We start from the raw sequence: 24,342 nt of genomic DNA on the forward strand, positions 1-24,342 counted from the left end.
AAGTACCTGAGAGAGCCGGCGAAAGTAAAGTGATGCTCAGGAAATGAATGTTTTGGGCCTGAGAGTCGCTTACTCAGGTGGGAGAAACCGTAGGCTGCAGGAATGGTAGCGTGGGAGTGGGTGAGGTCAACAGACGCAGTTTTTGACAGAATTATTTTTGGTCCAGTAACCACTGTTTTTTTGTGTGTGTGTGTCTCATTCGCCCACCCAGAGGTAAGCCTGCCCTGCAAAGTACTGCACATCCAAGTAACCCCCCCCCGCGCACACGCGCTCACATTTCTTTACTTCCTTACAAGGTTGTGGGTGTGTGTTTGTGTCTGCATATGTGTGAATGTAACACACTTGGCGAGATTTACAGCTACTATAGAAAAGCCGCTCCTTAATGTGAAAAGCAACTGTGTGTGTGTGTGTGTGTGTGTGTGTGTGTGTGTGTGTGTGTGTGTGTGTGTGTGTGCACGGTGGGCTGGTGTGAGTGCTTCTACAGTGTCAGTTATGTTTATTCCATTTTCTGAGCCTAAGCTGTCGGAAAAAACAGGATATATGTAAGAAGAAGAGAGTGAGAAACAGATGTTATTGGTGACTGAGAAACGGCAAGGTCCTGAGGTTCGTTATCTATCTCTTTGTGCACGTCTGCACTCATGATTAAATGTGTTTGCTTAACAGTTAGCTGTTTATTAATTAATTAATTAATGGCTAGGCCTGGTGTCCATGTTTATTCTTTTGTTGTGCAGCCCAGAGGGTGGAGGTTTTGTTCCGGACGCGCTCATGTTCAGCTCTGTGTCTGAGTGTGTGTTTCAGGCCAAATGGGATTTTTCTGGCCCCGGGACGGTGGTGAGAGACTGTGTGATAGAGATCTGATTCAGATGAACTGCAGGCGTGCGAGGGGGAAGGTCGGGTTATCTTGTGATCCCTGGTGGCTGCCTGCTAGGACACATATCACAGCACGACAGAGCGCTCCTACGGGCGCGCACACACCCACGCTGACACAGTAGTGAACGGAACAGCGCTGGTCTGGCCGTGCGCCGACATGCTTTATGGATGAGCATATTTGCTGAGGTCTCCCTCCGCGCTGCAGTGTCAGTAACCAGATGAAGACTGGCACAGCCCCCACATCCTGCCTCTCTCTTCCTACATATGGTTTTCACATATGTCTTCTTTTTCAATGTTTGGATTAGCCCGCCAAGGTCAGACGTAGGTCAGCCGTGGAAGGCTCAGCCACTTTGAGTCCTGGCCCTGAACTGTGCCGCCTGCTGTCGTGTACTCGGCTAACCCTCGAGCTTTGAAGGCAGGGCTCTGGGGGGGGGCTTTGTGTGAACTTACATGACGTTTCTTTTACTTGACCAGCCAGCAGTTTGACACACATTCATGCGCACACGCACAAAGGCCTCGCGCACATTTGCTCACGTACCCTCCCGGCTGATCTTCTCCTGACAGACGTGTGACCTTGACTTCCCCCTCTGTGATGTTTTCTGGAGAGTCTGTCTGCTCTTTGGTGCTGTCACCATCTGAATAGACAAATGAATGTTTGGGTGGAGGAAGGCAGGCGCGGATAGACAGATGATAGAGCCATCAGCTTTCATGGGTGGAGGAGGCCCCATTGGCGTGTGACATCACGGAGACATCTCTCACGCCCAGCATCAGGAAACCCACGCCGCCCCTCGAGATTTACTGTGCTGGTTATATATTTAGCCAACAGGATCTGATGAATAAAGACGAAACCGGGCTGGCAGTGGCCCGCTTGGGTCAGGGGGGGTCACGTAGCTCATATAAGTCATTAAAGCGCTTTTCCACTGTTTTTGTAGTTAGGTGGTCTTGGCCTCAGGTTCAAAGCTTCACTCAGGGAATACATCATTCATCACTAAGAGGAAAGGAAAACAGAGCTAAGGTTTCACAAAGATCTCATAGCATCAGAAAATAATTCTTAACAGTTGTTGTAACCCCATCCTACAGGAGTCACAGGGGGCTGACATCTACGTCATACCGTGAAAAAACATGCAATTTAAAAGAAAGTATTTGAAAGTCAATTAATCATCCCTCTTCTGTTTTTAACTCTTCAGTCTTTGGCTATCTGAAAAGCCCTGATGAAGTATCTCCACCCACCTGAGTCTCCAAGCAGCTAAATGTTAATGATGGATTGTTTTGCAAATATTACTTGACCCGCGTCTGTCATTCCTGCCAATCACTCTCCGTCTGCTTTCCCATCCCTGCTGTCACGCCGGTAAAAATAGATAACGCTGACCTGTTTGTGCTCTGTGTTCCTCAGATTCGTGTCGACGGGCCTCCTCACGGCGGCGTCCAGTACGAGACCATATCGGTCATCAAGGACGGCAGCCCCATCCTGCGAGATATGGCCTTCTCCCACGACCGCAACTACCTCTACGTCATGTCTGAGAGACAGGTAGGTGCTGGAGAGGCACGTGCACATAAAGCATGTGCACAGGTGTCTTCATGCAGGAGAATGGATGGTTTAAGTGTGTCGTCGTGTGTGTGTGTGTGTGTGTTTGTGTGTGCGTACGTTTAAATGTCAGGAAAAGGGTGTGAATGCGTGTGTGCTCTAGCAGGGCCCAAGATGGCCCACCTCTCAACATCACCAGCGCCACCACCCGCTGTTAGCTATAAATAACCTGGGTGGCGCAGCGGGGGACGTTGTGACAGCGTTTGATAATGAAGGAGAACAATGAGGGCAGGGAGGAAGAAAGAAATAAAGAGACGAGGAAAAGACAAGGTAGAATGAGAGAGAGAAAAAGATGAAGGGCACTCGCCGGCTGGCTGAGGCAGAGGATGTGCCGAAGAGTGATGAGGGAAAGAGGGACAGCTGGGGGAACGCGTGGAGTAAAGAGAGAGACGCTGAGAGAAAGGGAGAGACAGAGTGCAAGGTCATCCTTTCACACTTCTAATGAAGTGACACAGCATTGCAGGGCGGGTGGGAGGCAGCCGATAGCCATCAATGCAACTGACATACTAAGTAGGCGGAAGAGGCGAGGGCAGACGAGGCGCAAGGGGACGCAAGGACAGAGCAGGGGCGAGGAGATGAGACGAAAGGGAAGGCACGATAGGACGGAAAAGAGACGAAAGTGACGGGAGGAGAGGACAGGAGAGGAGAGGGGGAGCAGCTGCAGGGGAGCGTGGCAGCGCGGCAACCCCAGGGAGAGAGGACGTGCGAGGCTGTCAGCGTGAGGTGATAGATGGCCGTCCTCTCTCCTTATCTCTGCTTTTAACACACTCGCTGACTGGCGGGCCGGAGCTTGCAGGTTAGGAGCCATGGATGTGACGCGAAGGAGTTATTTAGACAATAGTGGCTATTACTGAGAGAGGAGCAACCAAAATTACTGTAACCCCCCCCCCCCAACCCGAACATTTGTGGCTAACGCAAGAAGAAAACTATTGAGAAGTTGCTCAGTTTTTCTCAGACACTTTCCTGCTGTGAGAATAAAAATATAACGAAGTCAAGTGCAATTACGTCGCCAGTAAAAGCGCCGTATTTCAACCCGTATTCCTGCTGAGCCGCGTTACAGAAGTGAACAAATTATTTAAAATCTCAAAATCTCTCTTTTAATTAACATTTACACAGATCGTCCGCCAAAAGAGTTTTCACCGCCGTCTCCGGGACGAGAGTTCAAATCTGCTGCGTTCGTGCGAGTATGTGCGACGATGACTGCGTGGCAAGGCGTGACATAGATTCCACAAGTAAAGACGAGCTTGTACTGAGTCTAAAGTCTGTTTCCCGTATTTACTAAATCCTTTATTCCCACTTATTCCGCAGATGAAACAAGCTTTTGATGTCGAGTTCATAACTGCTAGTCATCTGAATGAGGAGTGATGCTGGTGAATATTATTAGCATTCGGCTTGTACGCTCCTCTGTTTGGCTCTCCAGGGGTCGGGGAGGATCGAAGCAGACAGACGCACACACACATACTGAAATGCTTTCCACCGCTTCGGGGTTGTTGCCCTGCATGTTCAAGGATGCCACTCAATAGTCGCACCTGATTGCGGACTGTGAAAGCAACATTTAATTATTCTGTGTCGTCAGCTCTCTGGCGAAGCTTTAATCCGGGGTGTCGTTTTATAAGACGCGACCTCTTTCCGCTCGAGGATGTGGAGGAGACCAGCACTCTCCACTGTAAAATATACAGCAGCCACCCTCAAACCAGCCCTTTCGCGCTAGCTTTCAGCGGAGATGATCAATTTGACCTTTATCTCATCGTTAGCCTAAATGCCACCTCGAGCTACCCTTGAAGTCAGACATCCAGGACATCACGAGATCCATCTTGTCTGAGCTCCGCTTGTTCCCATGCGTCTCGCCGATGCCGTTTGAGGCCGAGCGCATGGCGATGGGAGGCCGTAAGAACAAAGGGGGGATGATATCAAACAGATAGCAGGCCAGATTTGGCTCCGGTTGCATTTCCTACTCGGAATAACAAAGAGGCCCTCTGTTTTCGGCACAGTGGGACAGAGAGGAAGCAGAGGGACAGAGGGAGAGACAGACAGGCACTGAGCGAGAGGGAGACAGAGTAATATTTGCTCAGCGAGGCCGTGCTCCACAATCTGGGCTCCCGCTCTCCCCAGTCCTCACACCTGTCTGTGTGTGTTGTGGCGAAGCCGAGAATCGTGGGATGTGCGAGGCCTTTGTAAACACAAACATGCAGACAGGCACCCACAGGGACCCACACACACACACACACACACACAAGGCACATGCTCCCTCAGTTTTCATTTGCATAGGTAACGCCATAATGCGCTGGTTCTCGCAATCACGTGTACACTCGCGCAAGAAAAACTGTAATTACAGACACATGCGAGCACCAGTCTCCCATTCAGTATTCAAATGGAGTCTCCACACGGCTTTCGGAGGCTTTTCATCCAGCCTTTTCCTCTCACCCGCATATATATAGATTACACCTACTGCATATGTATAGATAGATTCAGCCACAGACTCTTACGCATTCGCTGCCTACCCCAAGTTCTCTTCCAGAGCGCCGAAGAACTTTCTGCTCGCCCTCATTTGTTTCTTCCTCACACTTCCACACCAGACACCATCATTCACTCACCCCCCGAACATATTTAATAGCTTCCTGTTTCATATTCGATCCGCGGTGCCGCGTGTTAAACTGTGCTTTTGTTTTGTAGATGTAATGACAATAGCACCCACCATATTAATGATGTGGTGAGATTGACCCAGTGCGAGGCAGCGCAGTGGAACTGATGAAAAGACCTGGCTCACTGACTTTCTCTTCTCCAGGAGCAGCACAAGTGTGTGTGTGTGTGTGTGTGTGCGCGCGCGCCTTCCTGTAGGGTGCTGTATCATTACTGACAGTCCTGAAATACATAGCAGGAGGTTTTCATCTCAAGATTTATCTTCAGACAGTCTGTGTATATCCGCTTTGGTGCCTCTATTGAAAAAGCTCAAAAACGCGCTTGTGTGCGTCGTCTCTGCGTTTTCGCACTTTCAGATACTGTCCTGTCATGCTGCATGAATTTCTGCCAGATCACATGTTTGAGTCATGTTGCGTGAGAGTGTGCGTGTGGCTGCGTCTATATTTAGACCAATAATCCAGCGATTTTGGTACTTGGGTAGCGATGCCGGCGGCAAACGCAGTGATGGAGAGAAAAAGGTCATAGCTGTTTCTGGAGATTCGGTTGAGCTGCCTCCCAGACACGTCCTCGACTTCTTCCCTCTCGACTTTTTTTCCTGCCTCCTTCCTCTGCCGATGCCATGTGAAATGCCCCCTGAAATGCCTTACATTCCTGAAACACCTCGCTGCGTTTAATATTGCATCAAAAGCAGTAGATTTCAAACTGAATACCACACCTTTCACTGCTGTAGCAGAGATGGCGTGATATGCACCGTGCTACATTACGTCTGTTTAAATTTTGCACAATAAAGCACAGGGGGCTTTTAACCTTTATCTGTAAGTCCTGCTTTACATCCAGCCAGATACACTGTACCCGCGATAATACTCCAGTGGCATAACAATTGCGGCAGAGGCTCTAATCAAACAGGTAGAAAGAGTATTCATGTGTGAATGGCAGCTGGAGCACAGCTAAACCACTGGTTCTTTTGCCAGCTCATGCAAATTCAGTGCTTTGGATCTGCATGAGTGTTGGCCTCATCCCCGCCGACTGGCTCCTGCGTCTTTCTCCCTCTGTCTCCCATTCATTACCCTCCGCTCCTTTTTTTTCTCTCTCTCTCTCTCTCTTTCTCATGTTTCGTTTTTAAGGATGTGAACGCCTGGGAATGCAAAAGGCCCTCGCTTCTTTCATTCAACGGCGTGGCCGGTGTTTGTGTATGTTTGCATGTGCTGCGCTGCATTTCGGGAGGGACGCGCAACCGTGCCCGACACTGTAGCCCACATGAGGCCTTAAGCGGCGTTCGTCCTCTTTGTTTGTCGGTTTATCAACACAATGCAGCGCGCTGGGATAAATGGCGACAAGTACTCCAGTATCGAATGGGGTCTTTTGGGGCCTGGATTATCAACATTTTTATGAGGGCTTTTCATTCCCTTTGTGGCGCATTGTGCTGTTATGGCCGCTGGCACCCGGCAGTAGGGCGAGCACTCATCACACACGGTTGAGAATCAGTGACTGCATTATGTCAGTTGCTTTGGTCAGCGGCCAGCACGCAGAGCCCGGGCTATAATGTATTATTCATGGGGAACAATCAAGATTTAACATCTGAAAGGGTTTTGAAGTGATACCTGTGGCGCAGCCTTAGTTCTGCCTGAAAAGCTTTTTGAAAACACCTTAAAAAAGAAAAAAAATAATAATAAAATAAACCACGGCCAAAAAAAATAAAAGTGTTGCCTTTTTATCATGTCTTCATTAAATCCCAAGAAAAGAGGCAGGTGTTGACTTTGTAATGGAGCTCAATGGGTTTTGTAATGTTTTATGGCTGTGGCACACAAGAGGACATAATAGACCCTTACAGACTTAATGGTGTTCTCCGTGAAATAGTGGCCGTCTAATTGCCAGCTCTTTATAAGGATAAGTGTGAAATTCTTGCTAGCATGACCAACTGAGGGATACTGAGCTGGCTTGTAAAACAGACTCGTCTTTCATGGACAGACACACAGTCCTCCCCCTATAGAGGCGTTCAGCCATGTGCTGCTGTCACTCTCCAGTACACTCTTGGCTCTTTAGCAAACATTAAACCCCCTCAGCCTCCAATCCTCGAACGCCGTCCTTCCTCCCTCACCCGGCTCCATGTATGGAACGGCAACATTACAGCTCACAGATTATCAGAAAAGAAAAGAGGACCTCTTTTTTTCAAGCCTGGCAATTTCTCCCAGGTGCTCAGCTGTGAAATTTGAAATCCATGCATGGATTCTTTCTTCTTTTTTTAAACCTTTTTTTTTGTGTGTGAGGCCTCTCCTCAACCTGTTCTCCCTCCGAGCACCCCCACCCTCCTCTCCCCCGGAGTTCTCTGGTTATCCTCCCTCCTTCCCCTTATCCCCCAGAACCTTTGTTTGGCTGGTGTGGTTAGATTGGGTGGAAATGGGTTCAGTGGTTATCAAGACAGGAGGAAATAGGATTCATTCACACCTCATCCAGGCTTAGATTAGCTGACATGCTACTGGCTCATCATTATGCAGGACTTTGGTGTGTATGACAAGCTGATTTCATGTGTTAATGGGCACGGAACACACGATGGCTTATATCCAGCCATGCCACTGTGCACTGTAGGTGTTACAGCTTGTGCAGATGCAAAAAAAAAAAGGTAGCGGCAGTGTTGGTGGCAAGCCTTTTGTTTCCCAGTTTTACTGTTTACACCCTCCACAACAAGCAGATTGGACTGGCTCATGTCCAGGCCACTCATTCACTGACTTAAGTATGTGTGCATGTTTTTCCTGCTGTTTCTTTCTCCTAAAAGCCCAACTCTGATTTTAACCATCTATTTCAGAGCCTGGAGAGTGCTGGACGATGCATCCTTGCATCCTTTTCTTATGCACCCATGATGAAAGTCAGTGTAGATACTAACAGAATGCAATCATCAGCAAACTGTGTTCACCAATAACAGTTTTCTGAAGTGTTCCTGAGCCCATGTATTAATCTCCTTTATGCAATCACGTGTTCACAAAGTGGTGAACCTCGCTCCATCCTCTCTGTGAACCACTGAGCCTTTCCAGGATGCCCCTTTCATACCCAATCATGATACTATCACCTGTTACCAATCAACCTGTTTACCTGTGGAATGTTCCAAACAGGTGTCTTCCCCAGTCTTTTGTTGCTCCTGTCTCAACTCGTTTGAAACATGTTGCTGCATCAAATTCAGAATAAGCAGATATTCATATATCTGTGAAGCTGATGAGGTCAAACATTAAATATGTTGTCTTTATGCTGGTTTCCCTTGAGTTTATGTCAGAAAGGATTAGCAAAGTATCACAGTCTGCTTTCCTAACTTTGTTGGAATCGGGGTTGTGGAAGAGGAACAATAATCTGTCGGGGAGGGAAGCAGTCTGGCAGAGGTTCAGGCTGAAAGAATGGGAACAGCAGCAGGGCAAACAAAGTCAAAAAGGCACGGGGACAAAAGATTAGCACTTTGTTTCTACTTCCTCTGAGCTCCTCCTTCCTTTCCACTGTTTGTTAGTCTGCTGTCAGGCCTGAGTAGCGAAGGGCCGACTACCACTACCTCCACAAGTGTTGCCTTGCTGTCCCTTGACCCTGTGTTGGCCCTAGGGAGGTCTAGTTAGCCTGCAGCTGCCAGAAAGTGAACCAGACCAGGGGTTTTGACCATTGACCCTTATCTCTGCGTTTCTCACCAATCTGTCTGTCAGCGACACTCGGACAAAGAGTCCCAATAACTCGACTACCCTCCATTACGGCACAGAGGTCAATCGAGGAGCAGCTTTCAGGATGAGAGAGCAATCAGTGGAATGTGCTCAGTTCAGTTAAGTCCCACAGTCTTTTCGCTTCTTCTCAAGTCTGTTCCCACAATCCATTTTTTTCACACAAGTGAGGTTCAATAAGCAGAATGCTGAATATTCCCCTCTCTTACCTCTGAATACGAAATGTGAGAAAAAAGAGATATCTTTCTCTCAAGTTCCTGAATGTTCTCTAATTCCCCTGTTGTATTTGCAGTTGGGTATTGAGCCATATGAATGTGGGCTAAGAAGGATGTATCGTGCCCAACTCAGGCCTCCAGTTGAGGTCAAATGAGGTTTGTTTTATATGACACAACTGACAATACAGGAGGTGCCGTACATGCCAGGCAAGCATGAAGTCTACAGCAGTGATTATAGAAGAGAAGTGACCTGAACAGAGGCTCTCTGTTATGCATGAGAAAACTGTGCAGCTATGTGCCAACATATGGACCACACATCTGCATCCCATTCCACCCTCATCTGGACGATCATGAGAGAGGAAGCGAGGCGCCAGCTTCCTAGCATCTATCTGTTTTTCGACAGACCTCAACAACAGACAAACATCCCCGGGACAGCCTGCTATCAGTCAGAGAACAGACGCTGGCCTTGATAGATTGGCCATCATGCTTTATCTGGGATGTAAGCGTGACAGCGGGGTCAGTTTGGCAGCCACGAGGGTGAGGGCCAGCGAATCAATCGCCCGGCCGCTTCCTTACAGGTGCTCTGCAGTGGGAAAGGAGGGGCTCGAGCCGCAGCCCGGAACCGTGGGCTCAGATTCTTCGCTGCTTTCCTGACAGCTTCACTTGATATTGACACCTGGACAAATTAGGATAAATTCCCCTGTCAATACGCACATCCACTGTTATTGATGATGCCATTTAGCGTTTCATTCTGAAGAAACCACCTTCATCCCTGACCCACTTGTCAAGCTCCCTTAATCTTGAGCTTTGTGCGTTCACATATTTGTAGTTCTAAACTAGGCTAAGTATGTGTTGCTATTCCTTGGTGGTAATTTACCTTCGATGTTTTCAGCCCCTTTTGTATTTCATTCGTTTTTTCTTGTAATTGAAAGCATATTTATTTATGTTTTAGCCATTTTTTCGTCCACTGCTTCTCATGTTGCTCTTAATTCTTATTCTACATTTTAATTTTGACAATTAAAGGGCTGTACGCTCGCTCTGTCTGCTGTCCCATCAGCCGCTAGTGTGATTTGCAGCTGTGGAATGGGAAAGATGTGTGGTTGGAACTACTTTTTCAAAGACAATGCATTAAGCAGATGGTTTCTGCGGCTGCTTCTCGTTCATTTAGCCGACACCCAAGCGACCTGCAATAAGCGATGCGCTCGATGCGTTCGGCTTAATGCATGTGCACTTTATCTGCTCATGTGCTGTCTCTGAGCATTCAGGGGTTGTGGGAAGTTCAAGGGTTGACTGAGTCTGTTCATCAACCGAGAAGGGGTCGCTCAGCGGGTCAGTTAGAGACGCCCCTCCATTGAATCATGCTTTTATAGCATTCATCTGCTTGACCACTGCCAGTCAGCTATTTCTTTCTCAAGATGACCTATATGAGTATCCTTCCCCCTCTCGGCTATGTTCTAGCAATGTTTTACATGTCTGAATGCCAAGCTCTGTTTGCTCCCTCCGTGCTAGCCCACCTCACAAAGGCACCTCATTTGCATGAGTCCCTGAGCAGGCATTGTTAATTGACTTAAGCCAGGATTAGTGTTAATCAGGTTTTGTGCCCCGGAACCATTGGCCAATCCTAACCTCATTATTTGATAGCAGCACACGTCCTGTCAGCCCCCATCAAGCTGTTAATTAATAGAAGCCTGTGCACCCCGTTCCCAGCCCGAACCCCCTCTTACCTCCCATTTCCCCATCCCCCCTTCCTCCCACTCCCACCTTCACACCCAAGTCCCCTGCTGTATCAGCAGAGGTCAGTACACAGCAGTGCACTGTACAAGCTGTGAATTCAGCGAGTAGGCCAGCAGACTGTGTTAACAGACCGTGCAGCTGTCAGTAAACAAACGCGGTGTAGCTTGACGTCTGCTTCAGGTGAAGTGGTCTCCAAATAGACTCAGTAGTGTCAAATCCGCTATGAATGGATGTCTGCGTCTCGCTTTGAGATCATGCGCGTGTCTGCACATCCCTTAATACCAGCCAAAAAACTCACGGCGGTCTCCCAGCCCCCCTGCAGGAGTCTCTCGCTGGCCCCCTGACATAATATGAGATAATGAGGAAAAGGATACCTGATACTTAGACTCTCTGACACCTCTGTCTCTGTCTGTCTGCAGAGTTTGCCATTAGCCAGCTGACTGTCGCTCCACAAACGTAGCCCCTGAAGAGAAGATCTAATTTTTACATCCAGTCTGCGCGTTTGCCACGTTGTTGAACCATCAGAGATGGAAAAATATATTCCGCAGATAAATGCATGTTTGAGTGGCAGGGTCTGGGGGAGTGAAGCACAACAGTGTTTATTTAGATTCAGCTAATTGCAACTAGAAGCAAACACTGAATAGATGTGGTCAGTTAAGGCAGAAAATCATCACTCTAAGGACCTTGAGTGGCAAACCTGACCATGAACTTGTTTAAAACCTCTCATCTAGAAACAGATCAATTCATCTCTAATTAAACTCCGGTTTCAGTCTCTGCTTGATATTGTGTTGCTGTTCATACTCTGAATTCTTACTTCTCATCCTTCCCGCGCTTTCTTATGGGTAGGTGTGCATGCTGTTCACGCTTGGCGTGCTGGAAATGTGTGTGCATGTGCACACTTTGTCATTTTGTGAACGTGAGCCAAAGGAACAGTCCAGGAGCCATCCTGCCAGAATAATCAGCTCTATAATTAAGAGCTGTGAGTCTGTCAACTGCCTTCATATACCCCCCTTCTCTCTTTCTGTCTCTTTCACTCTCGCTGTCTGTCTGCCTCTATAATGGCACAGCATTTGTCTGTTTCCTCTCTGCGCCTATGCAGAATGCTCATGACATTTATTGTGAAACTAATGGCAGTGCTTCACTCCTCCTAATTGTAGGCTTTAATTGCAATAATTATTTACAAGCCTAATTAGAGCCTAGAGAGTGTCAGGGAGAAACACGAGTGCTGGTTGAAGGAATCACGACAGGGTTTGTCAGGAGCCAGGCGAAGAGTAAAGTGAATAGAGTGGCAATGTTTGGTCTATAATTGGGGGAGGCCATGTCTGCAAGTCTCACTGCCTCCCTCGCTTTTTCGCTGCCTCTCTTTGCGTGCGTCGATTGCCTTCCTCCTTAGCATTGAGACGGGGCTGCAATCACCGAGTAAAGAGTCGTCTAGTAGGTTTTGAAGCTGAGCCCACACATCAGTGGATAGCAGCAGGATCCTTCCCCCAGAACTGCGGTAAAGGTGTTTATTTAGAGGTCTCGGGCTGACTGTAGACTGATCTTTCCTGTTTGAGAGGGGCTGACAGCTCACTTCACTACACCACCAGCTGCCTGCTAAAGGACTGAATAAGTGTGTTTGGTGTGTGTGCACACATGCATCTTAGGTGCATTTGTCACAGAGGACATTGTTGCTCTGTGTGTTCTAACCAGGGCCCTGGTTCATTTGCTGCAGTTTGGCAGCCCCTCAGGAGGTCTTTTGTGTCTGTGTGTGTGTTTGTGTGTGTGTGTTTTGCTGTGTGATGCGGTCATGCTGCCAGGTCTGCAATATGCTCTTTGTCTGTCCTTCACAAGGCCAGTCTTATAGTAAACAGGCTACAGCAGGAGAGCTGCTGGTTTTGATGGGCTACCCATGGCAGCTCAGCCCACTCTTCCTCCCTTTCTCCCTCCCCCCTCCCTCCTCCCCCTCTCTCTCTCCAGTTGTTGGGGTTGTGCAACACTTTCCCCAATTTTCCCCACTTCACCCCCCCGCCCCCCCTTCTCTTCTCGTCTTCCCCTTTCTTCTCTCCTGTCAGTGCGGCGTCCGATGGGAGGACTCAATCCCACAATGCCATTCTCCTCTCCCCTGCGGCTCACTTTGACAAAGCTGTCAGCCTCAGCCCCAGTGATGGATGTAGTATTGTACAGTGCATATGTGTGTGTGTGTGTGTGTGTGTGTGTGTGTGTGTGTGTGTGTGTGTGTTACTGCACATGTGAATGTGTTTTTCGATGGTAAAGCCATGTTTTCTATTCTGGACTCTTGCTGGCTTGAAAAATTATATTTATATGCACAGAAATCTGTAATTTGTACTGTATCAGTTACAGATCCTCTGTTTACCCTCCTGCCTGTTCGTTAATGTTGAGAGGGTAGAGATTTGGACAAAGAGTTCATGTGGAGCTGTGTCTGTTTTCAGGAGGACGTGATCACACTCACTTAAGTGCGCTGTACATGACAAATATTAGAGAAAATGCTCGCTGTCACTCTTTAAGACGGTGAGCAAAGCTGTCCTCAAGATGTGCTAGAACACACACACACACTCACAGTTATCTATGTATGTCTGCTCGTACATATGCAGACACACATTCGGCTAAAGGAAGAAGATGAATGTGCAGGGGAGGATAACATATCTCTAATGCAATATTTGAGGAAAAATATTAGAAAGAGCACAGGGTAGATAAGGCCAGTGATTTAAACAGCGTGTCTGCCGACAGCCTGTTGAAATATTACCCTTCTTGCTGACTTGTAAATCGGATATTTGGAGCCAGAAGGATCACATGGTGGTAATAGATAGGGCCACAGAGTGACGAATGAGGCTGCGTGGGGGATTTGGGATGGAAAAACTACACGACAGATGCGTGGTGGACCAGTACTGTTACCTACACCGTGAATGGAGGCAGCATCCGGAGCTGTTTAAAGTTCATATGTGGAACCCAAAAAACACTGTATCCCTCTGAGGCACAACGCTTATTTATTCCACATCTTCCAAAAGCAACTGGGGAGCAGTTAATTTGGCTGCACAGAAGCAGCTGTCTGAGAGTCGTGGGATGAGAGGGGAGAAAGAGACAGAGGGTGGAGGGAGAAGAGAGACGAAGAGAGTGAGACACAAAGGCAGTTTGGGCTCATTATGTTGATTTTTCCTCTTCTGCCAAACAAAAACACCCAGGCACTTTTAGACACACCACTGGAGATCAGTCACTGCTTTCTTTCTCCTTCTCACCCCGCAGAGTTTCTTTACAGGCAAATCTAATATTTTTCTCTTCACTGCAGGAGCGTGTTTGCCCATAGCCTCTGTCACTATATGTTTCTTATGGAATCAAATTGGATTAGGGCGCCATTATAGAGTCTGAGGAGGTCTTTCAGCCTCAGTAATGCTTGTAGAGTCTCATTAACGTATCGTGGCTGAAGCCCAGGTGAGGAGTATTTTGCATGTGAGACATGTGCACATACGCTGTACATGCGTGCGCTCTTACACGTATGCCCCTCACACGTAAACACGCACTCGTACGCTAATTTGTATGTACAAATACACACCCAGTTTGGGAATACATGAAGTGTCCCTCACCACCTGAGCCTAGTTATCAATGCCCCTCCTCCCTATCTGTCTCTCTTTCTCGTGTACACAAACTAACATTCATCTAGGCACAAACACACACACACACACACACACACACATGCTTACACTTTTATGCACAAGCAACAGCCCTGAGAGCAGTGGGGTGTAACCAAACCCTTCATTTGTATGTACATCATGTACACTGGCAGAGACGCTGAGACAAAGAGAACAAACATGCACACGCACACACAGTGTTACACACACATGCACACACACACACACAAAACCTTACACACTCAGACATGCACTGTGGAGTCCCTCTGTGGATCAGAATTCATTTCTGTCTGCCTTCCCCTCCAAATCAATACCCCCGTTGGTCGACAGACAGCCGTAAGTGTGCCAGGGAGGCTCCCCAAACACACACACACACACACACACACACACACACCTACACACACACACATGCCTGTTGATGTGTGATGGCCTCTGCTGCTTCCTTATTAACTCCTCACATGCTGACTGAAGCATACACCTCATTACTGGCTGCATTGACAGTCTGGGATCCCGCCGAGAGACACGCAGACACGTTGGACCAGCACAGACAGGCCAGAGGTACACGGGGGAGGACAAAGAGGTACAGTGGAGTGACAGACAGCAAGGAGGTCGCGCAGACAAACAGTCCAGACAGGTGGGTAAAAAAACAGGTTAGGACAGGTGGATTGACAGACAAGGAAATCAGCCAAAAAGGCCGCACACAGAAAAGCAGAGACATGAATAAATATAATAATGAACGAGACTGGTGTGTTGACAGACATTGTGACCTTGACTGCCACAGACATGGACAGACCGAGAGACGCGGGCCGACGGTGAGGGAGGAGAAGAGTGCAGGAAGAGTAAGATGTTGTTAATATCGTCTGAAAGACTCACTCACAGAAACAAACTCACTTCTGTGAATTCTGCCTTATATACATTAATTTCCCTGGAGTGATGTTGAGCACACTCCAGCTCTGTTTTCTCTCTACTTCAGCCTTTTTACCAGAAGTGACTAAAGATTTTACAACCCACTGCTAATGTTAATGAGTCATATTAAGCTTTGAAGTGGCTGCTTTTTAGACACACTATAGCATTAGCATTAGCGGCCGGTTTGTTATGATGTCTGATGGTGGCTGAGTGGAGGCCGGGCTACAGGTGTGAATTCAGCTTGGCAGAAAAAAAACTAGACCTTCATTAGACAAAAAAAAATTGAGTTCAGAGACTCCATTTGCAGTTTGGGAGGCATTTGTGTAATATACATATGCAAAGCAAGAAGATACACAGACATGCATTTGTTCCGAAAACAAGATTAAATCTAATTTCAGCATACTTTGGCATGTGAGTGTGCCACTTTTTAAAGCCGCCTTTGCACATCAGTGCGCACACTTACGCATACGCATTTACAAATACTCCTTTGCACTTCCACAGCGGCCCGTTTCCATCTCTTAAATGTCAGTGTGGGCCTTTAAACCAGTTGCCAGCGAGCGAGCGGGGTAGACGGGGGGCTGAGAGTTCAAAGTGGCCAGGCAGCATGGATGTAATTTCCTCCTTTTAGCCTCCTGACTGAATTACCGAGCAAAGAGGCCACCTCGACTGGGAGCCGCAAAAAAAAAAAGAGCGAACACAGGAGCGGGTTCGGGAGTGGGAGGGGAGGAGTGGTGGAAGAGATGGGGAGATAAGTGGAAAAGAAAGGCGAGGAAGGGCCGCGGAAAGAGCCGAGGACTTCCAGATCATATCAGCGGTATCCGTCGTAACATCGCGTAAGAGGGTGCAGGTGAGACGTGGGGAGGCATCATTAGCGCTGTGCTAATAAGTGAAGCTGTTAAGTCATGCTTAAATAAATGATGTGTGTTTTGCGACGGTTATTAGCCGGCACAGCACTCTATTGAGGCTGGTTGTTGGGAGGAAAACACGCATTTACGGGCTGACGAGGAGAAAGACGTCTGAGAATCGGATGTCTCGCATTGCTTTTGTTTTTCTTTAACATCGCTTTTGATGTAAGTTATCGAACAGTTTTGGGGGCATTTTAAAGCTGTCGGCACTGAGGGCTTCAGCGGTCTGCAGTATATACACAAACACACACAAACACACCCACTTTCTGGTCTAACCTATTCCCCTCCTCTCTTTGCCCAAAAAGAGGATTGAAGCCATACATAATTGATACACTCCTCGCCGTATCGACTGGTTGGATTTTTCATCCTCCTCACTGGTCGATTCCTTCACTCCATTATTTCTATGCTTGCGCTCCCTCCACTGCCTCACATCCCCCAGTGGCTCCCCCCTCTGCTCCTCTAGTCTGTAATATCTAAACACACTCAAAAAACACAGATTATGATACAATCCCACCTCCCTCCTCTGCCGTCCTCATTGCTCACTGCCTCGCTTTGCCTTTAATCCACACAGTTCGCCGTCAGTCCAGGGGACGCTTGCTTTTAAATTCAATGTTTGTGCAAGCGTACGCCGTGTGCTCTGCGTGGTGTGTGTCCAAAATGCACATCCAAGAGAGACAGGGGGGGGTTTATCTGTGCTCTTGCACAGGGGCGCTGTGCAGGGGGAAAGGGATACTTACCGCCCAGAGCTGAGAGGGGATAAAATGTATGTTTAAAAATGATGAAAACAAACTTCATGCACTAACTGCATCTGAGAGGTGGGTCTCAGGATTTCACTGGTGGAAGCTGATGGCCAACTGCTTCTGCGGCCATTTTTGTGACATATCCTATAACCGAGCAGTAAATGAGTGTGTATTTGAGTCTTCACACACAGATGTTTGCCTTGAAGTGAATAACTAAAGTTGTGGGGCTGAGGGTAACACAAACATCCCTCCGGAAATGGTATGCTCTGTAACGGTCTGCCACAATTTTGTTGTTTTGTCACACAGCAGTAATTTTGCAGATTACCTATTCATGACATCTTCTACATTAGTAATTAGATTACAGTGTGTAGAGTATGCACTGCATGCCACTGGTTTTTAGGAATATTCCAGCGGCATATGTGTTCCTCACCTCTGGCACCAGCAGCACCACGTCATTGTGAATAAGCAGAAGAAGAGCTTAGCCTGAGCAGCAAGAGCCGCCGGGACTGGACGGAGAAACTCACACAGACAGAAACTCCCATCCTCAGCTAATCCTCAGGAAACTACGCCAAAGTCCCGAGGAGATGAATTCCACCGTGGACGCCACAACAATGGCAGTTCATCACAAGAAATGTCGTGAAAAGAATGGTGAACTGTATTATTACCGCTTTAAATACATACTCATGGTCCCTGGGTCAGCGTTAACGCGTAATGGCCACTCAGCGACAGAGTTCAAACGGCGGTCAGGAGGCACACGCCTGACCTGCTCCTCCCCAGCTCTCATGCCTGGCGGTTTGTCTCCGACCAGTCTGTTACTTCTGATGAGCTGCCAGGGAGCAGGCCTGCTAATATGGGGTGGAGGTGGGGGTGTCGGCGGGCTACCGATGCTCTCTGGCATGAGGATTTGGAAACAGCAGTTCTGCATGATCAAACTGTGATAGCTAGATACCCACCACGGTCTTAGTGTCAGTGTAGAGCGAGTTAGTGTAGCTGTCTGCTGTGTAGCCCCCCCCTTCATTCTGTCTTTAAACCCAGCCTTGTGCTGCTACACTGTCTTGATGTTTTCAATTGACCCAAATCTAGGAGCTCAGGCCAAATCCAATAAACAAAATGAATGTGCGTGTGTGTGTGTGTGTGTGTCCCTCCGTGTGTTTCGTCCTTGAGTGGGTGAATAGACGGAGAGAAATAAGGAAAAGATGGGCTGGGCGAGCTGGCGGTGACAATAGAGGTTAAAAGCTCCCGTTTTTGTACGGCTGTTTGTAGATGAGACGGGCTGTATCATTTCATTTGGCCTCAGCCTTTTTCTCCCTCCCAGGTTTAGCCTCTTAAAATCAATGAGTAATATCTATCCTGAATGCTATCTGGTCTGCTTTAAAATCGGATATTTCGAAAACCACCGACGACAAAAGGATGTGGCCTTTAGAGAAAGCGTTAACACACATCGCTACTGCATTTCCCATTGGGTTCTCCTAACTTCCATTTATCCAAAACCTACCCTGCATTAGTGCTGTAGACAGTTCTTTAGCGAATGTAATACAGTAGAAGAAAATCAATATTGTGTATTTCTATACAAAACTTGCTTCTCTCGAGCAACTTGTCAGGTCGCCCTCTGACATCTGCTACAAGAACAACAACAAAAACAAGCATTTTAAAAGCAGTTCCTTTTAGCGCGGAGCGGAGCAGCAGATAGCAACAGCACGTCTCCAGGGGATGACGGTTGTAGTTTTTTTTTTTTTTTTTTTTTTTTAATGCACCGCGATGAGGAGGATTTTTATTTGTGGCCGTTATGTGCACATGTGGCTGTGATTAATTACTTTTACACGTTTGCTCTTGGAATGTGGCTTTTAAGCCGTCATCAAAGCTCCCAGCTGTTGTGGTGTCTTTGCACAGTCGACTCAAGGCCTCCGAGGGATCAACACCCGCGCACCCCCAGCAGCCCCTGTTCTGTTCCCTAATCAAGCCGGGTGTAATTGGTGTGGGTCTCGAGGTCTGATTATCCTTGGACTAGCCACAACACTTCAACAGAACCCCTCACCTCTCTTCTCAGGGCCAGCCAGTCTAAAGATGGATATTAATGATTGGGTTGAACCGCTGACTGACCTGCTCATGCTGCGAAAACCACCTAGAAAAGTCATTTATTTCACCCTTAAAAGTACCATCAGAGCGGCAAGCTAGCCCTTGCTTATAATGCAGGGTTGATATTTTTGTTTTCGGTGCAACCGTGGGAGGACGCCATTCTCTGTGGGTGGATGTCAACAAGCTGTATGAGATGGCTCCGCCGCAGCACTACAGAGCGGATTTGTTTGGGTCTTAGAGAGTACAGTGGAGGGATTTTGTGAGTTGAGGAAAAGAGGATGAGAAAGAGGAGGGGAGAGCGAGGAAGAGACGAGGGAGACGCGGCCGCTGTCCTCAGGCGGAGCCTCGGCGGGATTACCAGAGCAGATTAGAGAGTGGCCGGTCAGGGAAACAGCTCAGCCTGGACGCAGGAAACGCTGGCTACAGGGTCACTGTGGGGCTAAGAGACTCAGGGGCATGCAGATTTCATTGGTTTTCATTCATTCAGCGGCAAGTATTTGCACTGCTTTTGTGCCTTTGTCCATTAGGCTGGCTCAAACACACACACACACACACAGAGAGAGAGAGAGAGAGAGAGAGAGAGAGATACACCCCGTCCATGCTTTCCCTCTCTCTCTGCTGGAATGGGTATTGTGTTCATGATCGATGTGCCTCATTCCAGTGACGTGGTAGCCTGGCTAACTCTCATTAAAAATGGATAGGGTGTAGGGGAGCTGCCAGTGTGTGTGTGTGTGTGTGTGTGTATGTATGTGTGTGTGTGTGTCTCTCTATACATGTTTAAAAGGAGGTGTAGGTGGCAGGAAGTCCCAGAGGTGCCAGCTGTTTACCATGCACTGCTGAAGGTTTGGAAGGTTTTTTTTTGGGGGGGGGGGGGGGGGGGGGGGGTGGATGTGGGGGTGTTCCTGAGGTCAGAGCCAGGCCTGTTGCCTTGGCAACAGCTTGCAAAGTCGCTTCCTCTGCATTACTGGTGACGGTGGGATTTTTCTCCTGGTGTTGCTCGCTCTCTCTCGCTCAGCATGGCGAGGCACATCTGGCACCGCAGAGACAAGCTCTCATCAGAACACAAAGCAATGGGCCACTTCCTCTCTGCTCTGTTCTCCCCCCCGCCCATCACAGAGGCGCAGTGAGCACGGCTGGGTCTCGAGGCAACAGGGCAGCGTTCACAGGTGGCCAGAAATAACGGTGGAAAACACGTACAGTGGGAATTTTATCCTCTGGCCTTGTTTCTTTCAAAGCTAGAGAGGCGGCGGCACGTCTGCTGCGCGATGCCTACCCCTCTCTCTCTCTCTCTCTCTGCCTCTCTGTGACAATACTGTCACCTCCCTGGTTTCTGTTGTTGTCGAAGTTGTTGTTCTCGAGACGCAGCTGCAACAAAAATAAGCTAAATCCATTATTTATAACAGATGCACAACGAAAGCTCTCATGTTTGTGGCCCCAAATGGCAGCGAGAGGTGCCAGGTTGAATTTAGAAGACGTCGTTACACAAAAGTCATGTCAGGTTATATTAAGAAAGAATGCTTTATTTTTTTTTTTAGAACAACTTTGTATTTTTGCATAAAAATCAGGCCCAGTGAGACGTTAAGTGTGAGCATTAATACCAGCGCTCAAATCTCCAGCTGCAGGTTTCAGCAACAGACACGACACCCCTGCATTAGTGAAGGCTCGGCAGTAATAATTGAGGCTGAAGCCTATTCAGCACGAGCCTTTGAACGAGAGGAAGCTGTTGTCTTAACCCGCGGCTGTCAGTCAGTCGCCCGGGTTGCTCCAGCATGCGACGCCACTGTAGCCGCTCTGGCTGAATAACCCCCTGCTAGGGTCATCTTAAGTGGGAATTTTATTAGCATTCATTTAGCAGAGCGCCGTGCTTCTCTCTGACAACGCTCACTCAGGTCAGCTGTGGGTGTGAGGGAGTAGACAGAGAGCGGAGAAAGTTGGAGGCAGCGTCAGATCTCACGCAGCGCGTCTTTGTCTTCCTCGAAAACACGGGAACAACAATCTGCACATCCGTCGCGGCGCTGCGCGTGCAAACAAACACACACACACATGCACACACAGTGGGAGAAGGGGCTTCATTGTGCAGCCCTGCTGTGTTGAGTGACTGTAGCGTGTGCTGGGCAACAGCTGCTGTGATCCCCGCACCCCCCCCCCCCCACCTCCACTGCTGGCCCACGCTGGTCTAAACATCAATACACACACACACTCTATATATACAGCACAGAGATAAACACACTTTGTGCTTTTCCAGCTCTCATGTTTGTGCTCACCTGTTTGCCTCCTTCCATATTACCCTCCTACCTTTCTCTGTGTTCCAGTCTGTATCAGCTGACAGCGGGCTGCGTCTGTCTGTCTTTAGACACCGCTCCATAAGGGAAGGGACACCCCCAGCTCCCCCCACACTACTCTCTGACTCCCCACCCACCCCCACCCCCCGCTGACAGCTGTCTCCACACTGTAACCCTTTCATGGGAGCTGGGCCTCTGTGAAAGTTACACTATAAAGTTTCAACAGCCTCGCGCATGTTTTGGGAAGGATCTGAAGCCTTTTTTTGGGGGGGGGGATTCAGAGATGTGCGCAGGCTGAGCTGGCTGTTTCCCCAGCCAAGTCCCCGTTCCTGGTGGGCTTGTTTGTCATCAGTTGCAGCTTCTGCTGCTGATGTGACCTCGTCTGCAGCTCATTACAGCATGCCACCTGTTTGTCCTGAAGCAAGGCGAGACTCGCGCGCACACACACACACACACACACACACACACACACACACACACACACACACAAATAGAGTTTGTTGAGGTGACAGGGGGTTAATCTAACAGGAGTGTCGACGGCGGAGCTGCCACACAGCGCAGCGACTGTCAGTGTCCCACCGTGTCAATGGCTTTCTTTGTCCCCCGGGCCCGTCTTTCTGTTGCCGCGGGGTTTATGACCGGGCAGCAGGTGGAGGGTTATTGAGCTTTTGAGGAGCGAAGACAAAACGAAAAAAAAAACTACAGGCTGGGACACGTATAGCTCAGAGTTTTAACGGCAGCTGACAGTTTTGCCGACTCAAACTTTTCATAAGGCCATGCAATATCAGGCGTTGTTGGTTTTTTTTTTTTTTTTTTTGATTCATTGTAATAAAAGAAACAGCTTTGATGGACACCCAGCTGTTATCTCTTCCTAGCTGACAGTTAATTCCAGCCCACGGTGCTAACAGCAATTAATATCACCCAGTTGTGGGCAATTTGCACAGGATTCGAAAAACACTTAGATGGTGTTATTTGCACCTTTCATTCACTCCCCCACATTTTGCAGAGGAGCCACTTATTAGGCATTGATCTGAGCCCGAGGTTCGGAGCTGAGCGGGGCACACACTGTCACAGTCTGCTGTCATTATCCAACCAGGCAATTGCCAGGAAATTGAAAGACAGACAGGACTGAAAATTAATCTGTGTCAGACTCTGAAATACACTTTATCAGCGTGCCTCTGTTGGTGTACTGTACGGCGGCGGTTTCGTGCGGCATTAGGCGGCAGCGTGCGTACGTTCACGCCTGCTGACATAGAGAGATGCAGGTGTGAGCGAGGCAGCCCCGTGGGGGGCACTGACCTGCAGATCACACAGGCCTCAGGGCTGCACAAACAGACTGAGGGCCATGTGGCTGTGCAGAACCTTGTCTGGCAGACGGACGGACGCGGCTAGATTCACACAAACGCACGCTTTATGTATGACTGGCAGGAGGATGAGTGGACGTTACAGAGCTGAAAACACAATTCTTGTGCGTCTCATATATGTAAATTCTCAATCCTGTTTTTGTGTTTAGTTTCATGTCAATTGCGCAAGCACAAGAATGTTTGTTCTTTATTGAAATGATTGTAGTCAGGCGGCCACGTGTGGATTAGTGTGGATTCGTGGGTGTGGAGTGTGTTTGCTTTGTGCTCAAAGTGCTTATTCAAATTCTTTGCTGTGTACACTTTGAGCACATTTTGCTTTGAAAATGCTATTTTTATACCATCCATTCACATTTTAAAACATACTGCACAACATTAATAGCCTCTTTCCAGTTTTGCCATTTTGCTGCAGCCATCTAATTGTTTATAAAGTTGATCTGAAGTTCTGTTTTCTACTGCTGTTCTAAATAATTACTCTTTCATGACACGTTTTACATTTCTTTAATCGAATCGGACTTCACATTTGCTGTTGAGAAAAGCGTCTGTCACTACTCCTCCATGTGTAGGTGTGTTTGCACAGGCTCCACCTTGGTGGACAGATGCCCTGATGCAGACAAGAGCCCATTGATGGCAGAGAAACAGCTTTCTCCGGCCAACTGATCCCACCTGCTCACTACTGTTTCTTTGGCTGCAGATAAAGGCAACAGTTGCCTGTGCAGTTGACATCTCACACACTGACACACGGGGCCACAGTGCACTGAAACATTCGTAGCACATCATCCTGTCCATCAGGTCAACATAAAACATTAACGTTGTTGTGATACATGGGGATGATTCATGTGTAGCATACTTAGAATTATCATATTTAGGTGTTGGCTATGAAAGAAGAGGTTTTGTTTTTGTTTAATATATGTGGAAAATAAATCTTCTGTTGTTGTGTGACTGAATAAGCGTTTCTTTAGCACACACACACAAACACACTCACTTCATTTAATGCATCTTGTGATGTTTGTCATTCTGACCCTGACCTTTTCACCTTTGCTTTCAGATTACCCAAGTTCCCATCGAGTCATGTGAGCAGTACGGGACCTGTGGAGAGTGCCTGAGCTCTGGGGACCCCCACTGCGGCTGGTGTGTCCTGCATAACATGTGAGTAGTTTACAGATACTTTACATGCAAGGTTTTGTTAAACATCACCCAAAAGTGGCCCTCAAAAAAAGAAAAATATAATAATAATAATAATATATGCAAATAGATAGGAAGAATAGATTATTTGATGAGTCCTCGCGCATAGAGCTGTCATATTTGCATTTTGCTGTGCCTCTGAATCTTTAATGGACATGGTCTAATACTGTTGGAGCCAAACTGTATTTGTTGTGCATGTTCTGAACAAGTTAGGAGGCCTTTAACTCCCTCTGTAACAATAGCAGCCGTATGAAGAAGCACAGAAGTCATGAGTGACACCTGCTGGAGCTGAAACGTTACTGCAACAGGTCAAACTTCTGGAAAGCCAGAAAGGAGGGAAAAACAGATGACAGAGCTTGAATAAACATGTATATGTATTGTTTCTTTTTTTATGTATGAGACCTTCATTTTGGTGTTGACTGAAATTACTTGAAATGATCGAGAGTGGGAGAGTAAAGCTGAAAGGCATTCTGCTCTGTCTCCATCCCTCCGTCTTTGTTTCTGAAGCACACACATACTCTGCTCACT

The 24,342-nt window shown here is 47.9% G+C and overlaps 1 protein-coding gene across 1 annotated transcript in view; it reads left to right on the forward strand.

Annotated features, from left to right (window-relative positions):
• plxna2 (plexin A2) overlaps positions 1-24,342 on the forward strand; it is a 137,017-nt gene that overhangs the window by 41,002 nt on the left and 71,673 nt on the right. The window contains exons 3-4 of the mRNA XM_041946804.1: positions 2,264-2,398; positions 23,678-23,778. Of these exons, the coding sequence (XP_041802738.1) occupies positions 2,264-2,398; positions 23,678-23,778 (236 nt within the window). The remainder of the gene's footprint in view (positions 1-2,263; positions 2,399-23,677; positions 23,779-24,342) is intronic.

This window comes from Chelmon rostratus, chromosome 10, assembly GCF_017976325.1.
Source record: "Chelmon rostratus isolate fCheRos1 chromosome 10, fCheRos1.pri, whole genome shotgun sequence".
In the NCBI taxonomy this organism is placed as follows: Eukaryota; Metazoa; Chordata; class Actinopteri; order Chaetodontiformes; family Chaetodontidae; genus Chelmon; species Chelmon rostratus.